General features: G+C 46.2%; 1 protein-coding gene across 19 annotated transcripts; it reads left to right on the forward strand.

Moving 5' to 3' along the window:
* The first annotated feature begins 216 nt into the window (after window positions 1–216).
* LOC105484007 (heterogeneous nuclear ribonucleoprotein H1) lies at window positions 217–20,183 on the forward strand. 19 transcript variants are annotated; one of them, XM_071098012.1, is made up of 15 exons: window positions 10,469–10,754; window positions 10,956–11,091; window positions 11,912–12,038; window positions 13,651–13,806; window positions 14,013–14,156; window positions 15,644–15,782; window positions 16,729–16,907; window positions 16,992–17,063; window positions 17,120–17,253; window positions 17,405–17,540; window positions 17,947–18,006; window positions 18,099–18,188; window positions 18,825–18,917; window positions 19,374–19,423; window positions 20,015–20,183. In XM_071098012.1, exons 3-14 carry the CDS (start codon window positions 11,942–11,944, stop codon window positions 19,421–19,423), a joined length of 1,350 nt encoding a protein of 449 aa, XP_070954113.1. In that variant the 5' UTR covers window positions 10,469–10,754; window positions 10,956–11,091; window positions 11,912–11,941; the 3' UTR covers window positions 20,015–20,183. The 19 variants fall into 19 exon arrangements, with proteins under 19 accessions (XP_070954110.1, XP_070954112.1, XP_070954113.1 ...); XM_071098017.1 differs by lacking the exon at window positions 15,644–15,782 and having other exon boundaries at window positions 18,099–18,158; XM_071098013.1 differs by lacking the exon at window positions 10,956–11,091.
* The last annotated feature ends 3,337 nt before the right edge of the window (window positions 20,184–23,520 follow it).

A 23,520-nucleotide genomic window follows, 5' to 3' on the forward strand; every position in this document is an offset into this window, starting at 1 on the left:
CCCAAATAGCTCCCAATTAGGGGCTCTCACTGTAGTGCATAGCACTTGCTGAAACTTGTAGCTGTGGACTGTATTGTAAAATTACTCATTTTTCTTCATCTCCCTGCTAGATTCGAAGCTTCTCCAGGAAAGGGATCTTTTCTCCTCTGGTCATCCCAGGACAAGGCAAATAGAACGTACTTGAACATTCACTGGATGGACAAATGCGTGAAATGAAGACACAAATGTGGAGCTGGTAAGCAGTGGGCCAAGCATCCTTCCAAATGGAGAATGAAATTATGAAGACTTGGGCTGGGCGCGGTGGCTCACACCTGTAATCCCAGCACTTCGGGAGGCTGATGCGGGCGGATCACGAGGTCAGGAGTTCGAAACCAGCTTGGCCAACATGGTGAAATCCGGTCACTACTAAAAATACAAAAATTAGCTGGGCGTGGTGGGGCAGTAATCCCAGTTACTTGGGAAGCTGAGGTAGGAAAATCACTTGAACACTGGAGGCAGAGACTGCAGTGAGCCGGGATTGCGCCACTGCCCTCCAGCCTGGGCAACAGAGCAAGACTCTGTCTCAAAAAAAAAAAAAAAAAAAAAAAAAGCCGGGCGTGGTGGCTCACGCCTGTAATCCCAACACTTTGGGAGGCTGAGGCGGGCGGATTACCTGATATCAGGAGTTCAAGACCAGCCTGGCCAACATGGTGAAACCCCATCTCTACTAAAAAGACAAAATTTAACCGGGCACGGTGGCTCACGCCTGTAATCTCAGCACTTTGGGAGGCCGAGGCGGGCGGATCACGAGGTCAAGAGATTGAGACCATCCTGGTCAACACGGTGAAACCCCGTCTCTACTAAAAATACAAAAACTTAGCCGGGCGTGGTGGCGGGTGCCTGTAATCCCAGCTACTCGGGAGGCTGAGGCAGGAGAATCGCTTGAACCCGGGAGGTGGAGGTTGCGGTGAGCCGGGATCGCGCCACTGCACTGCAGCCTGGAGACAGAGCGAGACTCCGTCTCAAACAAACAAACGAACAAACAAACACTTAGCCGGGTGTGGTGGGGCGGTAATCCCACCTACTCGGGAAGCTGAGGTGGGAGAATCACTGGAACCCGGAGGCGGAGGCTGCAGTGAGCGAGATCGCGCCGCTGCCCTCCAGCCTGGGCAACAAGAGCGAGACTCGGTCTCAAAAAAAAAAAAAATTAGCCGGCGGTAGGTTTTGAAGATTTGATTTGGCTGAAGACTGTGAGTGACCCGGCAGAAGCCTTGGGAGATCCGCACCCAGAAAGTTCAAAACGGACCGTGTGTTGTCGGCCTGAAGGCGGCGCGCGGCGCGCTCGGTCCCTCCCCAGGTCCGCGCCGGGCGGACCCTTCTGCTCAGCGGGCGGCGGGACACTGTGGGGACGCCTTTGTTTCCGCCGCTCGTGGTGTCTGCATCCACAATTTGTTTACGTGGTTGTGGAGCCGGACTCCGCGTCGAAGGGCGGTCTCTTTCAACACAACAGTGGGGCTCCGGGAAAGGCCGAGAGACGCGGGGATTCCCGCCGGAAGGGCGGCCCGCGCTGCCCGGCCGTGGCGGGGGCGGGTGGTACCCCATACCCGCGCTCCAACCGAGATGCCCGTTTCTTAAGGGCAGCCTGGAGCAGCCTGGAGTGTCCCACCCGAGCAGGTCCCGGAGGCGGCCCATGTTGTTTATCACTCAGAAATGTAAAGTTTGTTTGTTTTGAGACAGGGTCTCCCCACTTTGCCTAGGTTGGAGTTCAGGGGCGCGATCTCAGCTCAGTGCATCCTCCACCTCCTGGGCTCAAGCGATCCTCCCACCTCAGTCTCCTGAGTAGCTGGAACTACAGGCATGTGCCACCAGGCCTGGCTAATATTTACATTTTTTTTTTTGTTTTTTATTTTTTGAGACTGAAGTCTCGCCCTTGTTGCCCAGGCTGGAGTGCAGTGGCGCGATCTCATCGCAACGTCCGCCTTTTGACTTCAAGCAGTTCTCCTGCCTCAGCCTCCCAAGTAGCTGGGATTATGGCCCTGCGCCACTGCACCCGGCTAATTTTTTGTATTTTTAGTAGAAGCGAGGTTTCACCATGTTGGCCAGGCTGGTCTTGAACTCCTGATCTCAGGTAATTTGCCTGCTTCGGCCTCCCAAAGTGCTAGGATTACAGGCGTGAGCCACTGCGCCCAGCATGTTTTTAAATGTTTGTAGAAATGGGGCCTCAATATGTTGTCCAGGATGATCTGGAACTCCTGACCTCAGGTGATGTGCCTGCCTTGGCCTCCCAAAGTACTGGGATCATAGGCGTGAGCCATCACACGGAACCTAGATCATTTTTTCTCAACTTTTTTTTCATGATCACCATCTTAAAGATCCTTTCTAGATCTTTTTTCCTAGTTCCCCACCACATGACATTTTAATAACATAGATATACTGTAACGTATGTCTTTTTATGTCCTGTGGCCCTTTGGAAGGCAACAAACCATTGTGTTACCTAAGATTTGTTTCCTTCCCCCTCATAGCCTCCCCATCCCACTACCCCCATGCACTCATACCACAATTTATTCCATACTTCATTAGACATTAAGCTGCTTTCTAAAGCTTCCCTATTTCATGCTGCCATGAACAATCTTGTAATTAAATCAGTGCAAAAGTAGGAATGGAATGAATGTTTTAATGAAATGTATGTGTTTATACTGCAAATAGCCCTAAGCGAGAGGATGTACCAATTTACACTCCAACCACAATGTACCTCGATGACATCTCCCTGCATGCTTTCCAGCTCTCTTAATTACTCGTTTAAAGGATCACTAATTTGAAAATTAGTTGCAAAGGCTTTGTGTTATTTTATTTAATTAGCATTTCTTTGGTTACCACTCAGAGGGACACTTCTCAAGCCTATGGATCATCTGCATATTTTCTTTTCTTTATTTTTTTGAGACAGAAATTTGCTCTTGTTGCCCAGGCTGGAGTGCAATTGTGTGATCTCGGTTCAACGCAACCTCCGCCTCCAAGGTTCAAGCGATTATCTTGCCTCAGCCGCCCGAGTAGCTGGGATTACAGGCATGTGCCACCATGCCCCACTAATTTTGCATTTTTAGTAGAGATGAGGTCTCTCCATATTGGTCAGGCTGGTCTTGAACTCCCCACCTCGGGTGATCCGCCCACCTCAGCCTCCTAAAGTGCTGGGATTATGGGAGTGAACCACTGCGCCCAGCTTTTTTTTTTTTTTTTTTTTTTGAGTTTTGCTCTTGTTGCCCAGGCTGGAGTGCAATGACATGATCTCAGCTCACTACAACTGCCACCTCCTAGGTTCAAGCGATTCTCCTGCCTCAGCCTCTCGAGTAGCTGTGATTACAGGCATGTGCCACCACGGCCGGTTAATTTTTTGTATTTTTAGTAGAGGCAGGGTTTCTCTATGTTGGTCAGACTGGTCTTGAACTCCTGACCTCAGGTAATCCACGATCTTGGCCTCCCAAAGTGTTGGGATTACAGGCGTGAGCCTGGTCATCTGCATATTTTCTTTTGCAAATCTCAGGGTTCTGTTTTTCTGTTTGTTTTGTTTTGAGACAGAGTCTCGTTCTGTCACCCAGGCTCGAGTGCAGTGGCGTGATCTAGGCTCACCGCAACCTCCGCCTCCCAGGTTCAAGTGATTCTCCTGCCTCAGCCTCCAAGTAGCTGGGATTACAGGCACATGTCACTATGCCCGGCTAATTTTTGTATTTTTTTAGGAGAGACGGAGTTTCACCATGTTGGCCAGGCTGGTCTCCAACTCTTGATGTCAGGTGATCCACCTGCCCTGGCCTCCCAAAGTACTGGGATTACAGGTGTAGCCACTACGCCTGGCTTTTTTTTTTTTTTTTTTTTTTTTTTTGAGACCGAGTCTTGCTCTGTCACCCAGGTTGGAGTGCAGTGGCAAAATCTAGGCTCACTGCAAGCTCTGCCTTCTGGGTTCCCGCCATTCTCCTGCCTCAGCCTCCCGAGTAGCTGGGACTATAGGTACCTCCCACCACGCCTGGCTAATTTTTTGTCTTTTTAGTAGAGACGGGGTATCACCATGTTAGCCAGGATGGTCTCGATCTCCTGACCTCGTGATCCACCCACTTCGGCCTCCCAAAGTGCTGGGATTACAGGCGTGAGCTACTGTGCCTAGCCCGGGGTTCTGTTTCTTGAGGGCTGTATGGTGAGCGGTGGTTTCCGGATCCTAGCCGACTAGCAGGTCAATCATGGCAGTGTTTACCAGCTGTGCACCTACCTGGAGCAAATTAATTACTCTAACCTCTCTTTATAAAATTTGTAAAATGGGGTAAATAATAGTACTCATCTCCCATTGGGTTGTTTTGGGAATTAGCTGAGATACCAGTAAGCATTTTATTTTTTTTTGAGACAGAGTCTGGCTCTGTCACCTAGGCTGGAGTGCAGTAGTGCGATCTTGGCTCACTGCAACCTCTGCCTCCCGGGTTCAAGTGATTCTCCTGCCTCAGCCTCCTGAGTAACTGGGATTACAGACACCTACCACCACACCTGGCCAATTTTTGTATTTTAGTAGAGACAGGGTTTCACCATATTGACCAGGTCTCTCTTTTTTTTTTTTTTTGAGATCGAGTCTTGCTCTATTGCCCAGGCTGGAGTGCAGTGGCGCAATCTTGGCTCACCGCAACCTCCGCCTCCCAGGTTCAAGTGATTCTCTTGCCTCAGCCTCCCAAGTAGCTGGGATTACAGGTACTTGCCAGCACACCTGACTAATTTTTGTATTTTTCGTAGAAATAGGGTTTCACTATGTTGGCCAGGCTGGTTTTGAACTCCTGACCTCAGGTGATCTGCCCACCTCGGCCTCCCAAAGTGCTGGGATTACAGGCGTGAGCCACTGTGCCCAGTCTACTTCACATTATTAAGAAATCCATGAAAATATAATTTTAATGGCTGTAACATGTCATCACACAAAATAACTGGAGTATAACAGTTTCCATCAAATCTAAAATATCATCAATTTTAAGTCCCACCATTATTTTCTGCACTACTACAAACAAATTCTGGCCTGGCATGGTGGCTTGTAATCCCAGTGCTTTGGGAGGCCGAGGCAGTCAGATCACCTGAGTTCAGGAGTTCCAGACCAGCCTGGTCAACCTGTCTCTACTAAAAATACAAAAATTAGCCTGGCGTGGTGGCATGTGCCTAGAGTTCCAGCTACTTGTTGGGAGGCTGAGGCAGGAGGATCACCTGAGCCTGGGTGGGGGAGGTTGCAGGGAGCCAAGATCGTGCCACTGCACTCCAGCCTGGGCGACATAGTATTATTACTATTATTATTATTATTATTATTGAGATGGAGTCTCGCTCTGTCGCTCAGGCTGGAGTGCAGTGGTGTGATCTCGGCTCACTGAAAGCTCCGCCTCCCAGATTCACGCCATTCTCCTGCCTCTGCCTCCCAAGTAGCTGGGACTACAGGCGCCCGCCACCATGCCCAGCTACTTTTTTTGTATTTTAGTAGAGACGGGGTTTCACCGTGTTAGCCAGGATGGTCTCTTATCTCCTGACCTCGTGATCCGCCCGCCTCGGCCTCCCAAAGTACTGGGATTACAAGTGTAAGCCACCGCGCCTGGCTGTATTTTTATTATTTTTTGAGATGGTCTCACTTTGTCACTGTGCCCGGCTAATTTTTGTATTTTTGTAGAGATGGGTTTTGACCATGTTGCCCAGGCTTGCTTCAAACTCCTCAACTGAAGCAATCTGCCTGCCTCGGCCCACAAAGTGCTAGCATTACACATGTGAGCCACCACGCCCAGCCATGTTATTTATGATTGCATTTCTTTTCTTTTCTTTGAGGCAGAGTCTTGCTCTGTCACCTATTCTGGAGTGCAGTGGTGTGATCTTGGCTCACTGCAACCTCTCCCTCCAGGGTTCAAGCCATCCTCCCACCTCAGGCTCTTGTGTAGCTGGGATTACAGGTGTGTGCCATCACACCCGGTTAATTTATCTTTTTTACTACACTTGATCTTTGCTCAAAGGATGAGATGTGACAATTTAGTAGAGACGGTGTTTCACCATGTTGGCCAGGTGGGTCTGGAATGCTTGACCTCAAGTGATCAGCCCACCATGGCCTCCCAAAGAGCTAGGATTACAGGGTGAGCCACCACGCCCAGCTGATATCATTGGTTTTAAAACACATTCCTGGCCAGGCGAGGTGGTTCATGCCTATAATCCCAGCAATTTGGGAGGCTGAGGTGGGTGGATCACCTGAGGTCAACATAGCGACACCCTGTCTCTACTAAAAACACAAAAATTAGCTGGGCATGATAGCGGACGCCTATAATCCCAGCTACTCTGGAGGCTGAGGTAGGAGAATTGCTTGGATCCCGGAGGTGGAGGTTGCAGTGAGCCGAGATTACGCCATTGCACTCTAGCCTGGGTGACAGAGCAAGACTCCATCTCAAAAAAAAAAAAAAAAAAAAGCAGAAGAAAATAAATAAAACACATTCCTATCTCATTAAGGCTAAGCTGTACAAAATGTGTCTTATAAATGATACCAAAGATAACAAATATGTGTTTAATCTCTGGATGGGAAAGGCTTTCTAAACTTAAAGACAAACCTCAAAGGAACATATCCATGGCTTTGACATCAAGAAATTTAAACATTCTATATGTCCAAATATTAAAAAGCAATCATAGGCCGGGTGCAGTGCTCACACCTGTAATTCCAGCACTTTGGGAGGCTGAGGTGGGTGGATTACTTGAGGTCTGGAGTTCCAGACCAGCCTGGCCAACATGGTGAAACTCCATCTCTACTAAAAATACAAAAATTAGCCAGGTGTGATGGTGCCTGCCTGTAATCCCAGCTATTTGGTACTTTTTTCCTTCTTTTTTTGAGATGGAGTCTCCCTCTGTTGCCCAGGCTGGAGTACACTGGCGGGATCTCTGCTCACTGCAACCTCCACCTCCTGGGTTCAAGTGATTCTCCTGCCTCAGCCTCCCAAGTAGCTGGGATTACAAGCACTCGCCACCACGCCTGGCTAATTTTGTATTTTTAGTAGAGACAGGGTTTCACCATGTTGGCCAAGCTGTCTCAAACTCCTGACATCAAGAGATCCACCCACCTCGGCCTCCCAAAGTGCTGGGATTACAAGTGTGAGCCACTGCGCCTGGGGTATCCCAGCAATTTGGGAGGTTGAGGCACAAAAATTGCTTGAACCCGGGAGGTGGAAGTTGCAGTGAGCCGAGATCACATACCTGCACTCCAACCTGAGTGACAAAGTGAGATCCTGTCTTAAAAAAAAAAAAGCAGGCCGGGCGTAGTGGCTCACGCCTGTAATCCCAGCACTTTGGGAGGCCGAGGTGGGCGGATCACAAGGTCAGGAGATCGAGACCATGGTGAAACCCCGTCTCTACTGAAAATAGAAAAAATTAGCCGGGCGCAGGGGCGGGCGCCTGTAGTCCCAGCTACTCGGGAGGCTGAGGCAGGAGAATGGCGTGAACCCGGGAGGCGGAGCTTGCAGTGAGCCGAGATCGCGCCACTGCACTCCAGCCTGGGCGACAGAGCGAGACTCCGTCTCAAAAAAAAAAAAAAAAAAAAAAGCAATCACAAATCGGGGCCGAGCATCATGGCTCACATGTAGAATAATTCCAGTGCTTTGAGAGGCCAAGGTGAGAGAATTGCTTGACGCCAGGAATTCAAGACTAGCCTGGGCAACATAGTGAGACCCGCATCACCACAAAACAATACAAACAATTAGTCAGGCCTGGTTGAAAGTGCCTGTAGCCCTAGCTACTCAGGAGGCTGAGTGTGGAGGATGGCTTGAGCCTAGGAGTTCAAGGCTGCAGTGAGCTATGATTGTGTCACGGCACAGAACAAGACATTGTCTGTAAAACAAACAAAAAAGGCCGGGCGCGGTGGCTCAAGCCTGTAATCCCAGCACTTTGGGAGGCCGAGATGGGCGGATCACGAGGTCAGGAGATCGAGAGACCATCCCGGCTAACACGGTGAAACCCCGTCTCTACTAAAAAATACAAAAAAACTAGCCGGGCGAGGTGGCGGGCGCCTGTAGTCCCAGCTACTCGGGAGGCTGAGGCAGGAGAATGGCGTAAACCCGGGAGGCGGAGCTTGCAGTGAGCTGAGATCCGGCCACTGCACTCCAGCCTGGGTGACAGAGCAAGACTCCGTCTCAAAAAACAACAAAAAAAAACAAAAAAAAAAACCAAAAACAAACAAACAAAAAATACCACCACAAAACCACAAAAATAATTAAAAGGTAGGCAAACTGAGAAGAATGTTTGGGGCAACTATCCTAAGGGCTAACAGCCTTAACAAAGAGCTCTGTAAACTATAAGAAGTGTACCAAGACATAAAGACCACTGAGGCAAGATGGTGAATTTTTTTGTTTTTTTTAGATGGAGTCTTGCTCTGTGGCCCAGGCTGGAGTGCAGTGGTACAATCTCTGCTCACTCCAACCTCCACCTCCCAGGTTCAAGTGAGTCTCCTGCCTCAGCCTCCTGAGTAGCTGGGATTACAGGCGCCGCCACCACACCCGGCTACATTTTGTATTTTTAGTAGAAAGGGGGTTTCACCATGTTGGTCAGGCTGGTCTCGAACTCCTGACCTCGTGATCCACCGGCCTTGGCCTCCCAAAGTGGTGGGATTACAGGCATGAGCCACCTCGCCTGGGCTGATGATGAACTTTTTATTTTAAAAAACCTTTGGCTGAGCGTGGTGGCTCATGCTTGTAATCTCAGTACTTTGGGAGGCCGAGGCAGGCAGGTCACTTGAGGTCAGGAGTTCCAGACCAGCCTGGCCAACGTGGCAAAACCCCATCTCAACTAAAAATTAAGAAAAAGTAGGTGTGGTGGCACACACCTGTAATCCCTTTAGACTTGGGAAGCTGAGGCACGAGAATTCCTTGAACCTGGAAGGCAGAGGGTGCAGCGAGCCGAGATTGCACCACTGTACTCCAGCCTGGGTGACAGAGTGAGACTGTCTCAAAAACAAAAGCAAACAAAAAAACCTTCTTTCATTGCCAGACATGGTGGCTCATACCTGTAATCCCAGCACTTTCTCTGGGCAGCTGAGGTGGGATGACTCCTTGAGTCCAGGAATTCAAGACCAGTTTGGGCAACAAAATGAGACCCCATTGCTACAAAAAGAAAAATAAAAAAGTTATCTGAGCAAGGTGGCACATGCCTGTGGTCCTACCTACTCAGGAGGTTGAGGCAGGAGGATTGTTTGAGCCCAGGAGGTAGAGGCTGTAGTGAGCCATGTTTGCACCACTGCACTCCAGCCTGGGTGACAGTGAGGCCGTTTCTCAAAAATAAATAAATAATAAATAAAAAATAAATATTTAAAAACCTTGTTTTAATATAAGTTGGACAATTTATATATAAGAGCATTGGCTATAAATGTATGAAATTTATTCTACCTCACTACTATTCTTTTTTTTTTGAGATGGAGTTTCGCTCTTGTTGCCCAGGCTGGAGTGCAATGGCATGATCTCAGCTGACTGCAACCGCTGCCTACTGGGTTTAAGCAATTCTCCTGCCTCAGTCTCTCCAAGTGGTTGGGATTACATGTATATGCCACCATGTCTGGCTAATATATATTTTTTTTTTTTGAGAGGGAGTCTTTCTCTGTTGCCCAGGCTGGAGGACAGTGGTGTGATCTCAGCTCACTGCTTCCTCTGCCTCCTGGGTTCAGGTGATTCTCCTGCTTCAGCCTCCAGAGTAGCTGGGATTACAGGCGTGCGCCACCATGCCCAGCTAATTTTTGTATCTTTAGTAGAGATGGTGTTTCACCATGTTGGCCAAGTTGGTCTCAAACTCCTGACCTCAAGTGATCTGCCTGCCTCGGCCTCCCAAAGTGCTGGTATTAGAGGCGTGAACCACCGCACCTGGCCAGAGTCTCTCTTCTTGATTACCTCAGCCAAAGTGTTTTCTGAAATGGTACCACAGATATGTGCTTCCAGTTCCGTTTGTAGTAGAGGGCATGGCATGTACCGTCATTCACCCTGCCTGCTCCATCTGCATCCCCCTCACATCCAGCAAGTTTTCCTTTGCATAGGGCTTATTGCTCCCCTGCTGATCACCTGCCAAAGCCTTCTCTCGGAGTTAACATCCTTGCCAAGGCCTAAGTGGCTTTTGAAGATCAGGCCCTGCTTAGCTCTGGGCTCCCGTCTTTCTTTTGATGTCCTCTCTACTTTTCTCAAACCTGTCAAAACTGGATTCGGACTCTGTGGCCCTGGGGTTGGAAACATGCTTCGTCTGCATCTTCCCAGGGTGGCACTTAGGCCTGCACTAGTTAAGGTAGCCCTGCGGCAAGGTCCAACCCTGCCTTATTGTTAATTTGTTTATTGTCTGTGTCCACTAGAGCTGGGGTGAGGAGGGCAGCCAGCTCAGACCTGGGGAGGCCTGGGAGGCTACGGCATCTTCGGTGTTGGGCAGTGCTGTTAGAAACCACGAACATTACTCATCTGGCAGCATGTGTGCACATGGGGTGAGCCGGGGGTCTCCTCGAATGCGGCGTCTACGCCCGGGGATTGGACGCACTGTTACCGATTCTGTCCTGGGAGATTCAGCGGTAATCTACCGGGCAGAGGCCGGCGCGCACCCGTGGAGAAGCCCGCGCTCGCGATTCCTCCTCGTGCCAGGGCCCCAGGGCACGGAAGGCCCACCGACCGTGAGGCGGGTCAAGGGGTACACAGGGTGCGAGTTCGTTAGGCAAAAGCTGGGTACAGGCGCGAGCCACAGGCACGGGAACCTCGCGCCGACCGGGGCCCTAGGCCCGACGACCGCAGGTAAGGGGAAGTGGAGGCACACATGGCTGGGACGTGCCCCAGGCACCATCCGGGTGGCTTCGGGCGCGGGACGTCCGCAGCCCCGCAGCTCCCAGGACGCTCGACCATCTGCGGCTGATCAGCTTCGGCCGGTTTGGGGATAAAGGGGAGACAGGCGGCGCGGGGAGTGGGAACGCCTGAAGGCCGCGCCTCTCCTTTCAGGTCGGCCAGGAGCGCACCGGTAAGAGCCAGGGGGTAAGGGGTAGAAAGACGCCCACCTCTTCAACCCAGAGCTCGGGACTCCTATACAGTCCCATAGGGAACAGGCGGCCGCCATTCCCCTCCCCCACGCTGGCGGGTAAGGCTAGAGAACGGTTTCAAGGAAGACGCATGCGCATGAAACAATTATAAACCGCTAAGACTCCCAAGTTCAATATTCGCGGGAAGGCGCATGCGCAATAAAAAGCCCGGCGGGTTTATGGGTGGGGGTGCTGCGCCCAAAACCCAAGCGTGTAATAATCCGCCGGCGGACGGTGGGTTGGCTCTTGAAACTACGCATGCGCTAGAGCTCTTTGTGACGCAACGGGGCGGTGCGGGCAGCTGGCTGCGCGTGCGCAGAACTCGCACAAAGGGCCTTATTTAGGTTGCGCAGGCGCCCGCTGGCCATTTCGTCTTAGCCACGCAGAAGTCGGGTTTCTGGGTGAGTCTCGGTGGGTCCTCGCTTGCAGTTCACCGACCACCGTGGGCGCCGTTTTTGCGAGGATTGGTTGTCCTCATACCTCTGGGAGGGCCACGGGGACCTTGGCGAGCTGCGGGCTGCCATCGAGAGCCGCGAGTGGTTCGCTGAATGTCGGCACCGCAGCTGAGGCCTGCAGGCCGCGCCGACTCTATTGTGTGAGAAGTCGGAGGAGGCGGAGCGGAAGCGGCCGCCGCCATTTCCTTTCCTCCACGCTGGCTCGGCCCGGGCCCCCACGGTTCGGGGCGCCGACGGTTGCTGTTCAGAACAGCTTTTGGGGGTCCGGCCGCCGGACGAGGAGGTGTTGGGTATTGGAGCCGCCGGGGTGGGTGCATCCCCCCGGTTTTTGCTTGGTGGGGGGGCCGGTGCGGGCCCGGGGGCGCCTTGGAGGCGGAGGACAGCTTAATTGGCGCTCTCAGGTCTGGTCCTCCCCGCCTTGCAGTTGTTTCGACGCCGGACCGCGTAAGAGACGATGATGTTGGGCACCGAAGGCGGAGAGGGATTCGTGGTGAAGGTCCGGGGCTTGCCGTGGTCTTGCTCGGCCGATGAAGTGCAGAGGTTTTTTTCTGGTGAGTTAGAACTAGGACGCGGGAGTTCGAGTTCGAGGCCGGGGCGGGCGGGCTGGCGGGCAGCCGGGCTGGGGCGGGGCGGGGCGGGGGACTCGGGGCGCCCCCTGGCGAGGCGCGGGCGACTGCACTCACCGCCGTGTGGCTCGCGCCCGGCCGGCCGCGGTTACGCAATGGAATTTTCGAAAGCCCCGCCCGTCCTCCTGGCCCTGCGGGGGGAGTGCGGCAGATCTGGCAGACCCTTTGATTTCTTTACTACCTTTGAACACCAACTTTTCTTTTATGGATGTCGTTTTTCTTTTTCCTTTGTGTTGGGAGTCTCTGTCACCCAGGCTGGAGTGCAGTGGCGCGATCTCGGCTCACTGCAGCCTCCGCCTCCTGGGTTCAAGCGAGTCTCCTGCCTCAGTCTCCCGAGGAGCTGGGACTAGAGGCGCGCACCACCACGCCCGGCTAGTTTTTGTTTTTTTAGTAGAGACGGGGTTTCACCATTTTGGCCAGGCTGGTCTCGAACCTCTGGACCTGAAGTGATCAGCCCATCTCGGTTTCCCAAAATGCTGGGATTACAGGCGTGAGCCACCGCGCCTGGCCCCGGTGTCTTTTTGCGAAAAGATGAATTGGCATAGGTGGGTTTCCTCCTCAATCTCGAGAAAATTGCCGAGTAATTAGACCAATAATAGTAATGTTTTTCAGTATCTTGAAGTGTAATCTCTTGTTTCCAGTTCTGGTGTTTCCTTGAAAAGGAGCATTGTTCGGAAAGTTAAAATGTCACGTCTTAATTTCAGTTTTCCTAATCAAGATTTGGTAATTGAAGAGTGTTTGCTCATCTAGTTCTTAATTTGGCTGGCTATACAATTGAAAACACTGAAACCCAGGGAAGTGTTTTTGCAGTCCCTAGGTTTCCTGAATATTTTCTATCAGAATGTCCTTGTTCCCATTATTAGACTGGGAAGAATTAGACTGATAAAATTCTACGTGTATGAAATTGACAGCTTTTGGCAAGACGTTTGTAGTGTTGACTTACTATCTGAATTTAGCATTGGTAACGGAAAACGACCTGTAAAACAAGAACCAAGTACACTGGAAGCCACCTTGCAGGGGGCAACGCTGGGTTTGGCTTCAGCTGTGCAACTTGGAGCATTTTAGCTTGGTAACACTGATCCCCTTTCAGGTGAGTATTGGGCCTGTAATTTGGATTTGAATGAGAAACCGTAATGTGGCTGCTGGTAAGGTAAAACTTGACAAACGCGCCAGACCAGACCAAAGCAACTCGCAACGAAGTAGGTTTGCCATAAAGTCACAAAGTCCAGGCTTGATAATGTTCTGAGAAATTGATAAAAGATGTGTGATGTGGACATAAGTAGCAGGGACTTAAGAGAGAAATTCATTCTGAAACTGCTTTGAATATTGTATGTTGTTGATGGGTTGGAAATACATCACCTTGGGAATGAGGTTTTTTTTTTTTATTGGAGTTCCAGGAGTTGGTAATATCGTCATTATATGCAGGCTTCACAAGTTACGTAATTTGTAGTGGGGACACGGAATAGACATTTCATCTGTGTCACCCAGAGGTGGTTTTAGGTTTTAAATTCCGTATTAACGGTTGTTTTCTTTCCAGACTGCAAAATTCAAAATGGGGCTCAAGGTATTCGTTTCATCTACACCAGAGAAGGCAGACCAAGTGGCGAGGCTTTTGTTGAACTTGAATCAGAAGATGAAGTCAAATTGGCCCTGAAAAAAGACAGAGAAACTATGGGACACAGATATGTTGAAGGTTTGATTTACATTGCCCTAGTTACAGTAAATAAAGCATTAAACAATAGAGGTCTTACCCCTTCTGAATTTTAGGTATTTGACTGCATGGAAATGGTCATCTAAGGGAGTTTGTGGCAGCTCTTCCTAGCTTATCTAAAGACCCAGGAAGTCTGAACTTTGTTACCTAATTTTCCAAAAGTGACTAATTCTAAGCACCTCTTTCAGTATTCAAGTCAAACAACGTTGAAATGGATTGGGTGTTGAAGCATACTGGTCCAAATAGTCCTGACACGGCCAATGATGGCTTTGTACGGCTTAGAGGACTTCCCTTTGGATGTAGCAAGGAAGAAATTGTTCAGTTCTTCTCAGGTATGTAGTCCTGTTTGTTGATGAGCAGTGAGTTTTGGCTTAGCTTCTGCAAGGTGATTTAATAGACCTTAAAGTTGAGTAGCTTAGGTATTTCAATAGGTTGTGTAAATTGCCAGTGAATTAATGTTTTCTTCCTAGAGACCTTCAAATAATTTAAGCCCATCTTAAAGGTGGAAATGAAGTACTTCCAAAATGTTAACTTTGCCTATATTTAGTATTATAGTTCAGAGTAGATCTTTCATTGAGGATTGCCCTCAACAGCTTAACTGCTTTTCCTCACATTGGTGTCCAGCTAAGTACTTCACGTTAAAGGTAAGATCCCTTAACATCAGATTAGTGTGACGAATTAGGTTGTTGTAAATTATGGCAAGTGTCTGTGTTGTTGCAAGAGACACATTTGGGTCATGTGACCAGAATGGTCTAATTCTCTTTAATGCAGAAGTCGATTTATGAAAGACTTGGTTTAACCAGTGTGATATAAACTTACTGAAAATCAGATGTAGTGAGAGTAGTTTGAATGCTTGTAGTCTCAGTATCTGAAATAACAAAGTGTTTTGAAATTGTTCCTGGGCCTAAAGTATTTGAATGTTTTTATGCTGAAGAGCTGATAAGATTGCATGTTTAACAATGTTAGATATCGTATATTTTAAATATTAATATTTATGATGTGATACACTGGAAGCAAGAAATCCTTTCATGGTTTAGTGTAGTATGTTAAAAATTTATATATGTATCAAGTCCTAATGTCAGAATTTTAAAAATCAAGTCTTGTTTTGTTTTTACTCTAAATTGGTGAGAATTGAATGCTATCTGTCAACGTTAAATATGAACATAATTTCATATCTTCTAGGAAAGTGCTTTAAGTCCTTTTTGTAAGCTTGGGAATGTATCCACGGAAAGGATTTTTCATAGACGGAATTTCCAGAAGTGAATCATAACTACTGTTAGAGCATAAGCATGCATGATTGTGCTGTGTAGATCAGTTTTGTTGAAAGTTTAGATTGTTATGTTTGTCAATTATAATTTAATGTTTTAGTTTTTATATGAAATGTTTAAATGTATACCTTTTTAAAGACTTGAAGTTCCAATAACTTAAAGCATTGAAATATAAAATGAGGTAAAAGGTGTTTTGAATTTAGTAAAACTGTTATTTAATGCTTAAAACTTAATTGAATTCTTGTATAATTCTCAACATTAAGTTGCATAGATATGTGTTCTTAAGTTGTTGAATTCTTAATGCATCCTGCGTTCAGCAAGTTTTTTTTTTTTTAATTTATACTGTACCATGGGTGTGTTAAGAATAGTTATACTTCGTAATAATGGAACTTCATATTATTGCAATGCATATTTAAAGAGTACTTGTTGAAAGCATACCATTCACCTAAAGTTAAAAGTTCTGGTTTATTTAAAGCTATAAGAAGAATCATTTCTGGGCTTGTGATGTTAATATTGCCCCCCTACTGGGGTTATTTGTCCTTGGGTTGAAGGGTTGGAAATCGTGCCAAATGGGATAACATTGCCGGTGGACTTCCAGGGGAGGAGTACGGGGGAGGCCTTCGTGCAGTTTGCTTCACAGGAAATAGCTGAAAAGGCTCTAAAGAAACACAAGGAAAGAATAGGGCACAGGTGGGGATGGATGGTTGGTTGGATATGTCACTTTTCTTATGGTAAACAATTAAATCCATATTCTCTCTGCTTAAAAGAAGAAATTAATGTTTTGTAGTCCTAGGTAATTGATGTTTTGCCATGATTTCCAAACTTTTCTTATGTCAGTCCCATGTTACACGCAAACTAAATTTTAGGTTTAAAATTTGTCCCTAGTTAATTGGTCTACTTGACAATTTTGTGAGTCTTATTAACCCCAATCAATAGAGTTGAGAGACTATGGCTTTAAAAAATTAATGCAAACCTGGCTTTAGCTGTAATAACACCCACCTAGAGTAAATTAATATTACCATAAGAAAATGTGATACTTTCTGATCTTGTTTTTAAAGTTGAAATGCAACAAACTTTTTCTTGCTGTATATAAATATTCTGCATAGTATTAATAAGCATAGCTTTCAAGAAATTGTCACAAAAGGTTTTATTCTCTTTGCTTGTGACTATTTTTCATTGAAGCATGCGCTTACCTATGCTGATTCTTACTAAAAGCATAGGCTGGGGTATTTATTGGCGAAAGGAAATGTGTAGTGTGGGCTAGACTGTTGGTGGAGGCTGGCTTTTTAGCCCACTTGCTATACATGCTGCCAATGGATTTAAGACTTGAAATGTTGAAAGTTGAGTGGAATTATTTCCCTCCTAGAACGTTTATTTACAGTACTCCTCTCTACCCCTAAGGTTGGGCTCTGCCTCAGGAGGAGTGAGTTTTTTTTCTGTAAAGTTTACATTGTCTTACTATTTATTGAGTGAATTTCTGGTCATTGCCTATGCAAATATAAGAAATCTGGCTTTAAATATTAGTCAGTTTCATGGCTATGACTAGATTGTATTTCTTGTGTAACTAAATACCTGTATAAAATGAACTAATGTTGTCTCTCCCCTCCCTACCCCTTCCTTATGAACGATGCTTTAGGTATATTGAGATCTTTAAGAGCAGTAGAGCTGAAGTTAGAACTCATTATGATCCACCACGAAAGCTTATGGCCATGCAGCGACCAGGTCCCTATGACAGACCTGGGGCTGGCAGAGGGTATAACAGCATTGGCAGAGGAGCTGGCTTTGAGAGGATGAGGCGCGGTGCTTACGGTGGAGGTACGTGAGGATTCCCAGGGTTTGGCAAGTAGTCTGTTCCTTTGTTTAGGTGTTTTGTTTGATGGATTGTACTTTGTCTTTCAGGCTATGGAGGCTATGACGATTACAATGGCTATAATGATGGCTATGGATTTGGGTCAGATAGATTTGGAAGAGGTAAGGTAAGAATTGAATTTCTCAGTTGAAGGATGCTTACACTCTTGTCCATCTAGACCTCAATTACTGTTTTTCAGGAATGTCTGATCACAGATACGGGGATGGTGGCTCTACTTTCCAGAGCACAACAGGACACTGTGTACACATGCGTGGATTACCTTACAGAGCTACTGAGAATGACATTTATAATGTAAGTGTTGGATGAACTCACAAGTCTATTTCAGTATGGTAGTAAAAGTCTGAGTCTTACTCTATAAATGTGAGCACTGTGTTAGAAATTGTAGTTTTATTTTGTAACATTAGAAAGTTGATTTAATTCTTTGAAATGCCTTGTGTTGTAGTTTTTTTCACCACTCAATCCTGTGAGAGTACACATTGAAATTGGTCCTGATGGCAGAGTAACTGGTGAAGCAGATGTCGAGTTTGCAACTCATGAAGATGCCGTGGCAGCTATGTCAAAAGACAAAGCAAATATGCGTAAGTGTGATTGAGCGTTTGTGGGCTCTTAACAGGTGATTGTGTGACTAACATTTACAATAGAGAAATGGAAAAATAAGGATATATGAGAAGTTTCCTCTCCAGTAATAGATTAATTCTTGGGGGATGGGGGGCAGTGGGTTGAAGAAGGTTTGGGTTTTAAAAATTAGTCTAACGGATTTGTGATACGCACATCTTGAAGTTTATATCCTTAATTGACAACATAGATGAATATGTAAAGGCTAGATATTGGAGTTAAAGTAGATCACCTAAGAGAAGTAGCTAGAATTTTCTTTGCCAAGGTATTTGAAGTTCACAGATCTGCTTGTTTAAAAACTTTATAAAAGTGCTTATCCTGTTGTGTTTCACCAACAAACATTTTCAAACTTTTTTTTTCTCATTTCAGAACACAGATATGTAGAACTCTTCTTGAATTCTACAGCAGGAGCAAGCGGTGGTGCTTACGGTAGCCAAATGCTAGGAGGCATGGGTTTGTGTAAATATCACTTTAGTGTCTTTTTTTTAAGCTAACCTTGTATGCCTTTTCTCTCATTTCAGAACACAGATATGTAGAACTCTTCTTGAATTCTACAGCAGGAGCAAGCGGTGGTGCTTATGGTAGCCAAATGATGGGAGGCATGGGCTTGTGTAAATATCGTTAGTTTTTTTAAAAACCAAAACGTTTATATCTGTATAAGTCAATTATAAGTTGTTAATCTATTTAATAAGTTTAGCATAACAAACTTAGGCAAAGAAAGCAGTTTCTTGATATTTGAATTTTGTATCTGGCTTACTTAAATCTTTGTTATGAAGTTCCTTAGGATAGATAATTCAAATTAGATTTAAGTACTCTTGGGGGAGGGGACTACGGAGTGAAACTACTTAAATTTTCTGAGTATAAAGTTTAAGTAGCAAAATAGGATTAAGATAAATGTGGGCATAATTAGGTGTATTGACGTGCCTTTGATATATCTAAGGGGGAACCCCACTAAATCTAGTCAGGCAGTTTCATAAGATCTTCACAAAATGCCTCTACTTAGGGAATCTTGTGGGTTTTAGTCCTGCTGATGTATATACCGTTAGCACTTTGGTTTATAAATATTTGAGTAGCTCAAATGATGGATAGAAGGGTAGCCCGGTTATAGACAGTAGGCAGAAGGAGGCAGAGGGTTATAGTAATATAAGATCAAGACTGGAAAATATAGATATAGAATTACAAGCCCGGTACCACCAGGTACCACATTATGTAAGGAACAAGGTTCTAAAGTTTTCTTAACTTAACAGCAAACCAGTCCAGTTACGGTGGCCCAGCCAGCCAGCAGCTGAGTGGAGGTTACGGAGGCGGCTATGGTGGCCAGAGCAGCATGAGTGGATACGGTAAGCCTGTTTTTTTAAATATACTTAGAATTAAGTTTTAGGCAGGTTTCTTTAGTTGGGAAGGTGCAGGCTCCTTTTTGGTGAAATTGGGTTATTAAATGTATGCTTTCAATCCAAATGTAACTTTTTACTAGCTTAATTTTCAGAAACAATCATTGGGAGGGGGAAGTGTTCTGTGAATAAAAAACTAGTCATTGCAACTTTGGAATACTGTCGAGCCAGAAAATATCTGCCTCCATTTATTAAAACATTAAATAAAGTTGTTCGCTTTTTTGTCTTTTGGTTAGCAGTACATCAATTTTAGATGGAGGGAGAATTTGGAATAGTAGAATGGTGGTTGGGTTCAGGACCGTATTTATTAGTTAACCTAGGATTGGTTTTATTTATTTTTTTTCAATTGGTCTAAAGAATGGTGATTTTGGTATTATAGTCTTACCCTACAAAATCCTTTTGCAGACCAAGTTTTACAGGAAAACTCCAGTGATTTTCAATCAAACATTGCATAGGTAAATATTTTCTCAAAAAATATAATTTAAATTCCCAATAGCAAATACTGATATGTTGTAATAATACTTTCTATAGCAGTCAATGGCTCTGACTTAACTCCATGGAGGCTGCCATTTGGGCACAGTGAGTTGCCTTTAGTCCACCTTGGTCGTCTCACTTCCTGCCCGCCGTGAATAGGAAAAGCAAGAGACTTCCCCTGTGCTCCCTTTTCTCAAATGCCATTCGAGGGACACATTGTGAATGTTTATGGTGAATTTTTTAAAAAAATGCCTTGTTTAGCTTTAAAAATACGAAGTAATTTTGCAATTTTTGAAAAACACTAGTTTTCCTTTAAACTTAATTTTTCATGTTGATCCTGAAGAATCCGTTAAAATGGTAGCACAAGAGTCTGGCAAGTTGGTACTGCAGAGAAAAGGGGTTAATTGAGGCTTGTTTGGAGTCGGGATTCCCCTTTCCCAAACATGCGTCTCGCCACTTGGACAGCAGCCATTTGTACTCGTATACTTTTTAAACTTTTTCTTGGAATACTATATTTTATTTGACTGGTAGTCTGACATTACTCCTAACTTGTCAAATTGATCTCTTTGCAGGTAACCAAGGAGCAATGAACAGCAGCTACTACAGTAGTGGAAGCCGTGCATCTATGGGCGTGAACGGAATGGGAGGGATGTCTAGCATGTCCAGTATGAGTGGTGGATGGGGAATGTAATTGATCTGTCCTGATCACTGACTCTTGGTCAACTTTTTTTTTTTTTTTTTTTAATGAAAAAAAAACTTCAGTTTAACAGTTTCTGCAATACAAGCTTGTGATTTATGCTTACTCTAAGTGGAAATCAGGATTGTTATGAAGACTTAAGGCCCAGTATTTTTGAATACAATACTCAATCTAGGATGTAACAGTGAAGCTGAGTAAACTATAACTGTTAAACTTAAGTTCCAGCTTTTCTCAAGTTAGTTATAGGATGTACTTAAGCAGTAAGCGTATTTAGGTAAAAGCAGTTGAATTATGTTAAATGTTGCCCTTTGCCACGTTACATTGAACACTGTTTGGATGCATGTTGAAAGACATGCTTTTATTTTTTTGTAAAACTCAATATAGGAGCTATGTCTACAATTAAAAGTGAAACATTTTGGCATGTTCGTTAATTCTAGTTTCATTTAATAACCTGTAAGGCACGTAAGTTTAAGCTTTTTTTTCTTTTTTTTTTTTAAGTTAATGGGAAAATTTTGAGACGCAATACCAGTACTTTAGGATTTTGGTCTTGGTGTTTGTATGAAATTCTGAGGCCTTGATTTAAATCTTTCATTGTATTGTGATTTCCTTTTAGGTATATTGCGCTAAGTGAAACTTGTCAAATAAATCCTCCTTTTAAAAACTGCACTCTGTCTTGTCTGTGCTTCAGTGTCATGTGGACTGAGTCTCGGTGCTCTGTGCCCATCTGGGTACACATCTAGGGCCACATCTCTGGCTGTGGCAGAGAGGCTTGGCAGTTGAGGCTGTTGTGTAGATGTCTTCAGACTTCCCTCCAGTGCAACTGAAGGTAAACTCGTCTTTGGGGCCCTTGTGGAAGGGCTGTATGTCATTTGGCTGCACAGGACCTGATCTGAACTTGCCTATAACTTGTTAAGCACTTGCACAGAGCGAAGGGGGAGGTGCCAGTGCCCTCACTGCATGGCCTGCATGTCTATGAGGCCTTCATGCTTGGCTGGGAAGGTGCTGGAGGCAAGGGAGGTTATGATAAATACGTGGGTTTCTTCTAGCTCAGGGGTGGTGGTTTTTTTTTTTTTTTTTTTTTTTTTTTGAGGCGCAGTTTTAGCCGTCTCAGGCTGGATTGCAGTGGCGTGATCTCGGCTCACCTGCAGCCTCCACCTTGCGGGCTGAAGCCATTCTCCTGCCTCAGCTTCCCAAGTAGCTGGGGTTACAGGTGCCGCCGCCACTCCAGGCTAATTTTTTTGTATTTTTAGTAGACAACGGGGTTTCACAATGTTGGCCAGTCTGATCTCCAACTCCTGACCTCATGTGATCTGCCCACCTCAGCCTCCCAAAGTACTGGGATTATAGGCTTGAGCCACTGTTCCTAGCCTTCACAGATGGTTTTTCAAATTGAGGTTTTGAACTTTTACATTTTTGGCTCATTCCTAAAAATCAATTCTACTTGGAAGCAGAATTACATGTAAATCTGGGTAGAGTGATAGTGATTGAGAGCTAATGTGACTAGTTTAAATGAACTCTAAATATATCCCCGTTTTGGTAGTTCAGAGCTCCAACATGATGCTAGGAAGTATTCAAGCTGCTTTAAAGTGTACCTGAGCGAGTTAGAAACGCCACACTTTGAGATGAATTCAGGAGTCCTTTGTTAGCCGGTGAACGAGAGACTGCTAAGGCACGAAATTCTCTCCAAAGAAGGGGCTAGATTTTCTTTAATACTTTGTTTAGAGAGGGGAGGGGGATTCTAGCTGCAGCAATCTTAACAGAAGAGAAACACAAAAAAGTTGAAAAGACAAATGATTACAGGAAAACAGTTCCAGGTGCAGGGGCTTTAAATTCATCACAAGGTGATAGGCGTGGGGGCTCTGGCGTTACCTATGGGACAAATGGGGCTTTATGGTACCATCTCCGAGTAAATTGCTGGGAACTGCTTGCCTCAGCACCTTATTGGTTAATTGCACTCTGATACGCTGAGAGCTTGCACAAGTTAAGTCCTTGAGGAAGCGGGTGGGTGAGGAGCCCTTGATGTCTTGTAAATGAAGGAGCCAAATGGAGTCCGTCCGGCTTTCTCAGCTAAGGGAGAGTCTATTCATATTAAAACAAGGTTAGGTATCTAAGGGAGAGTCTATTCACATTAATAATACAAGGTTGGGTATTAGAAAAGCAGTCCTGAAAAGTCTGGTCCCAGAGTTCCTTCAGTAGATGCTGAGGGCCCGGCAGCTACTCATCCCATTAGATTGAAGTCCCTGATAATGAAATGAGAGTGTAAATGTGTCTGAGCTAGGCTGTCAGATGGGCTTGTGCCCTTTAAAGCAAAGTGTGGATAAGCTTTCTCTTGAGTTTGTTGGGGTAGGGCTAGGTAGGTTGGACAGAGTGGCTTAGTATCGGTCATTTCTAACCATCTGCCCACAGGAGCAGTGCGTGCAGGAGACATGGAGGGAGGGCTTCGCAGATCCTCCCTTGCTTGCTCTACCAGGTTGCCCCATCAGGACTGGACACCAGCAGAGGGAAGGGTCTGGAGTATGTATCGTTGGTTTTGTCTTTGGCAGGTCTAGAGAGAGCAGCAGTTGTCCCGGGGGAAGGCAGTGTTGAGAGTTGCTGAGCTGTGTTCTAAGCCTGGTTACTGCCCTTCAGATCTTGTGTTAATAGTTTGGTACTGAGGCCCAGTATTGAGAAGGATTGAGGGTTCCTTCGCTGGGTCCTGAGTTAACTGTGGTATATTTAGGGATAAAGCTTGCCCTGTGGCCGGGCGCGGTGGCTCAAGCTTGTAATCCCAGCACTTTGGGAGGCCGAGACGGGCGGATCACGAGGTCAGGAGATCGAGACCATCCTGGTTAACACGGTGAAACCCCGTCTCTACTAAAAAATACAAAAAACTAGCCGGGCGAGGTGGCAGGCGCCTGTAGTCCCAGCTACTCGGGAGGCTGAGCCAGGAGAATGGCGTAAACCCGGGAGGCGGAGCTTGCAGTGAGCTGAGATCTGGCCACTGCACTCCAGCCTGGGCAACAGAGCTAGACTCCGTCTCAAAAAAAAAAAAAAAAAAAGCTTGCCCTGTTAGAGAAGGGACTAGAACTAGACACTTGGAGTAAGGTTAAACTAAATCCAGAGCCATATAGCTAGTCTAGACCAGGGGCAGTGGCTAACGCCTGTAGTTTCAACACTTTGGGAGGCTGAGGTGGGCAGGTCACCTGAGGTCAGGAGTTCGAGACCAGCCTGGCCAACATGGGGAAACCCTGTCTCTACTAAAAAATACAAAAATTAGCTGGGCGTGGTGGTACACACCTGCAATACCAGCTACTGAGGCAGGGGAGAATTGCTTGAACCCGGGAGGCAGAGATTGCAGTGAGCCAAGATCGCGTCATTGTACTCTAGTCTGGGCGACGAGAG

This window comes from Macaca nemestrina, chromosome 6 (assembly GCF_043159975.1).
Source record: "Macaca nemestrina isolate mMacNem1 chromosome 6, mMacNem.hap1, whole genome shotgun sequence".
Taxonomy (NCBI): domain Eukaryota; kingdom Metazoa; phylum Chordata; class Mammalia; order Primates; family Cercopithecidae; genus Macaca; species Macaca nemestrina.

Coding starts and splice junctions, on each gene's coding strand:
- LOC105484007 (XM_071098009.1), top strand. CDS start 11,942: ATGATGTTGGGCACCGAAGGCGGAGAGGGATTCGTGGTGAAGGTCCGG. Junction 13,807..14,012: donor GGGACACAGATATGTTGAAG/GTTTGATTTACA, acceptor CACCTCTTTCAG/TATTCAAGTCAAACAACGTT. Junction 17,064..17,119: donor GTCAGATAGATTTGGAAGAG/GTAAGGTAAGAA, acceptor TTGTCCATCTAG/ACCTCAATTACTGTTTTTCA.